Source organism: Megalobrama amblycephala, linkage group LG20 (assembly GCF_018812025.1).
Source record: "Megalobrama amblycephala isolate DHTTF-2021 linkage group LG20, ASM1881202v1, whole genome shotgun sequence".
Lineage (NCBI taxonomy): Eukaryota > Metazoa > Chordata > Actinopteri > Cypriniformes > Xenocyprididae > Megalobrama > Megalobrama amblycephala.
In genome coordinates, this window is record NC_063063.1 from 7,940,442 (window position 1) to 7,944,156 (window position 3,715).

General features: G+C 36.7%; 1 protein-coding gene across 1 annotated transcript in view; it reads left to right on the top strand.

The window, feature by feature from the left end:
* Positions 1 to 3,649, top strand: part of tut1 (terminal uridylyl transferase 1, U6 snRNA-specific) — a 10,530-nt gene extending 6,881 nt beyond the window's left edge. Inside the window, 2 exon segments of the mRNA XM_048170791.1 lie at positions 681 to 773; positions 2,035 to 3,649. Coding sequence (XP_048026748.1) covers positions 681 to 773; positions 2,035 to 3,179 — 1,238 coding nt within the window. The 3' untranslated portion in view covers positions 3,180 to 3,649.
* The last annotated feature ends 66 nt before the right edge of the window (positions 3,650 to 3,715 follow it).

Genomic DNA, 3,715 nt, shown 5'->3' on the forward strand with positions numbered 1-3,715 from the left:
TTATTATATTAATAACAACAATAGTTATTTTTGTTAATTTATCTTTATTACAAATAAGAACAAAGATGCTAATAATGCAAACAATATTGCAGATATAAACAGTAGAACAAATACAATATAAGAAACAAAATTAACCTAATTAACAGAAGCACTCAAGTAAGAAATAATAAAGAAACTGAATAATTAAATGTAAAAATAATCACTGCATAGTCTTTAGTGTATTAATTACACATAAATTGAATATTATTAAAGCTACAAAAGTTACTTATTCAAGAGCAGTGAGTGATTCCGTCTTTTGTTGCTTGATTAACATCAATGACACAGACAGCACCAGGTTTATTATATTAAGACCTAATGCACTGATCTAAGATGTTGTTACACATCAGATTTTCAACACATTGATCTTTTTCGTGGCTTATTACGCTTAATAACTGTTTAACATCAAGCACGTCATTCATACATGTTCTGTGCTGTGCTTTCTAAGGATATTTACAACTTTTTTTGATATATAATAAGAGTAGCCTAATTTATTTTCAATAAAACAGCATATTAGTGTGTATTATACGCCTTTTGAATTAGATGTTTAAAAAATCGTTTCTTTTGTTATTATGCATCGATGCAGAATCGTTCACGTTAGCTTTGCGGTGCATTGTAAAAACGATTGTATTTTGTTTGTGTAGGTGAGGAAGAAGAGTGCGTTATTGAGGAATGGGATTGTACATTTCCTAGTCAGCCCTTTAGTGTACCGCCCAGCAAAAACACTGAAGATCTCGGTAAGTACCATATATGCTTTTAGCTCATTTCAGATGATTATCAGTGAGTGTGTTTATATGCACGTTCTTAAACCACTTATGCTGAATAAGCTGACAAAATGTGTGGTCATGTAAATGTGTTAAATTGTTTCCGTCAGAGATGTAAAGGCTTTAAAGGGATCATCCACCCAAAAATGAAAACTCTGTGATCATTTACTCACCTTCATGTCATTCCAAACCTGTATGCGTTTCCTTCTTCTGTGGAACACAAAAAAGGATATTTTGAAGAACGTTCGATTCCCATTGACTTCCATTTTTTGGTCAATATATAGAAAGTCAATGGGAACCGAAACCAACTTTCTTCAAAATATATTCCTTTATGTTATACAGAACAAAGAAATTCATACAGGTTTGGAATGACATGAGGGTGAATAAATTCATTTTTGGGCGAACTATCTTTTAACTGGCATTCTGTATTCTCATCTTACACTGCCAAAGGAGTTAAAAGTTTAAAAGTCATGCTGAATCTGACTTTTGAACCACAAGCATTGTAGAGTATGAGCCCATACAAATTTAAAATATTTTATTTAACATGGCAACTCACAGTTTGAATGCATTGTTGGGTATGCTTTTAATTTAGGTAATAATCTGATATTTAAAACATTTTGTAAACTGGTTGTCAACCTGTATTTCAATACACTATTTTTTTTAATAAACTTTTTATGGTAGTTATCACCTCGTTGGTGTGCATGTAAGCAAAGGCAGCAGTGCGTGTATCCTCTGTGGTTAATGCAGTCCCAGAATAAATAGGGAAATGTTTCCCTATTTCCTGTGGGATTGTCTTATTGCCATTTATCTAAATGGTAATTGTTTGGTTAATGTTGACCCACCCTCCTGTACTCATTTAGTGTTTTTCTAAAGTTAAAATATAATTTATCTACCAGAATATTAAGTATTTTTGATTTCTTACTCTTTAAATGTTTTATTTTGTCAGAATGTGAAGCTGCTGAATGTAAGACGAACCCATTTTTTCAGATGTATTTCTAAGAAAGAAAAAAAAACATCTTATATTCAGAACAATACGGAATAATGATTTTTTTTTTTTTTTTACATATTGCCCAGCCCTTTTGTGCACTACCAGGTGAAACTTTGTTTTTGAGTACTCAGATTGCTTGCTTCTGTCAGTAGACCGTGCATATGATGTAATTTGTCACACGTGCTGTCCATGGGCAAGCCAGCTGTGTTATTCTCCCTATAACCTTCCCTATCTCCTTTGCATCAGGCACTTTGCTTTTTGGATTCTTCACCTTTTACTCAAAGTTTGATTTCCCTGCATCAGTGGTGTCTCTGCGAGACGGCCATGTGCTGCCTATTACAGACTTCCTCCAAAGTGACGAGAAAGCTGTAAACACTGCAGAGGCCTCTAGTCCCAAACCGAAGCGCTCCCTGACCCCTAAATTGGGCCCTATGAATGTCCTGGATCCATTTGAGCAAAACCACAATGTGGCCGGGAACCTTAACGAACGAACGCAAAAGAACTTCAAGAGAGAATGCTGCGAGGCTGAGAAGTACTGCCGCAGTTTGCAGTACCAGCGCAAATCAGCCAAAGGTAAATCCTGGGGTCTCGTGCGGCTCTTTGCACCGGCAAGTGAAGCAGGACCCCGTTCAAAGGTCGAGACTGAGAAGGTTATGGAGGTCAGCATCCCTTTCAAGGCAGCCGTTCTCCCAGAACACTTGCGTGCCCAACTGGCATTGGCTGGGAAGGGTTTTAGGGGTCTTTGGTTTGCAAAGGTCTGCTCTGCTGTGCAGATGGTGTTTGAAGAAATTTTAAAATGTTCACCCTCAGAGGAGACTCAAACTGCAGACCTTTGTCAAAGTCAGGACAAAGCTGAGAGAGATGGAAATGAAATGGAGGTGAATAATAACCAGAGTGCAGAAGATACTGGTCCTCAAGCCAAAAGTGAAGCTGGTAAGAAGAGGCCTCTTACAACGGAGGACGGTCCATCAACCTCCACTGTTACACAAGCTAAAAGACTGAGACTAGATGAAGATGTGGAGCACCCAAACCCGGTCCACTGGACTTGGACTCAAAGGAACTGCGTTTGGGCGGGCCGACGAAAAGTGCGGAGAGATCTCTTAAAGACTAGCGATGAGACTTCTAAACCTGAAGGAGGCTGCGTTGACATCGAAAGCAGGGTGACACAGAGCATTTTGGAGAAAGAGGAGAAACTTCAAGATTTGTTGGAGTTCAAAGTTGATGCAGAAGTTGTTGGAGGGAATGAAAGCACCAAGGTTGTCCTCTGTTTTCACCCCAGCTGTGATACTGCAGGTGTCTTTCAAGACTTCTTCCATTTTCTAGAGTCCTTCCTGCCTAAGATGGCAGAAACGATCCTAGGGAGGGCAGAGGATGTTACAGAAATGTCATAATGATTTTGTTTGTTTCAACGTTGAATTTGTTTGAAATCTGCATACTTTGAAGTAGAGCTACTTCTACTTTTTGCAAACCTTCTAAGCAAAAAACAAAAAAAGCATATTTTAGTGATTTATGTTTTGAGAATATAACAACGTACATGGGTTTTGTTTGTTGCATTTTTTTTAAATTCAAATTTATTTCCTTTTTGAATTGGGTTTTGTTTGATTTTGTTTTTTCCCCCATGATTTTGGCATGTTTGCCTCTCTATAATGTAAATGTAATGAATGTGAACACTCACATTAAAGTTTAAACTGAAAGTTTAAACCATTGGGACCTGGACTGTATCTTTCTTTATAAAATAGATGGTTAACAATTTCAAAGTCTGATATGATGCACTGTGTTTGATCTGTTGTGAACTATCTGATATTTATGGAAGCTTGTTTCCTCAACTGAATAAAAAATAAAATTTATAATTTTAACTTTTTATCTATAAAAAGAGATATAAACTCACAATTGCATGTTGTGACAATTCTGACTTTATAATACGCAA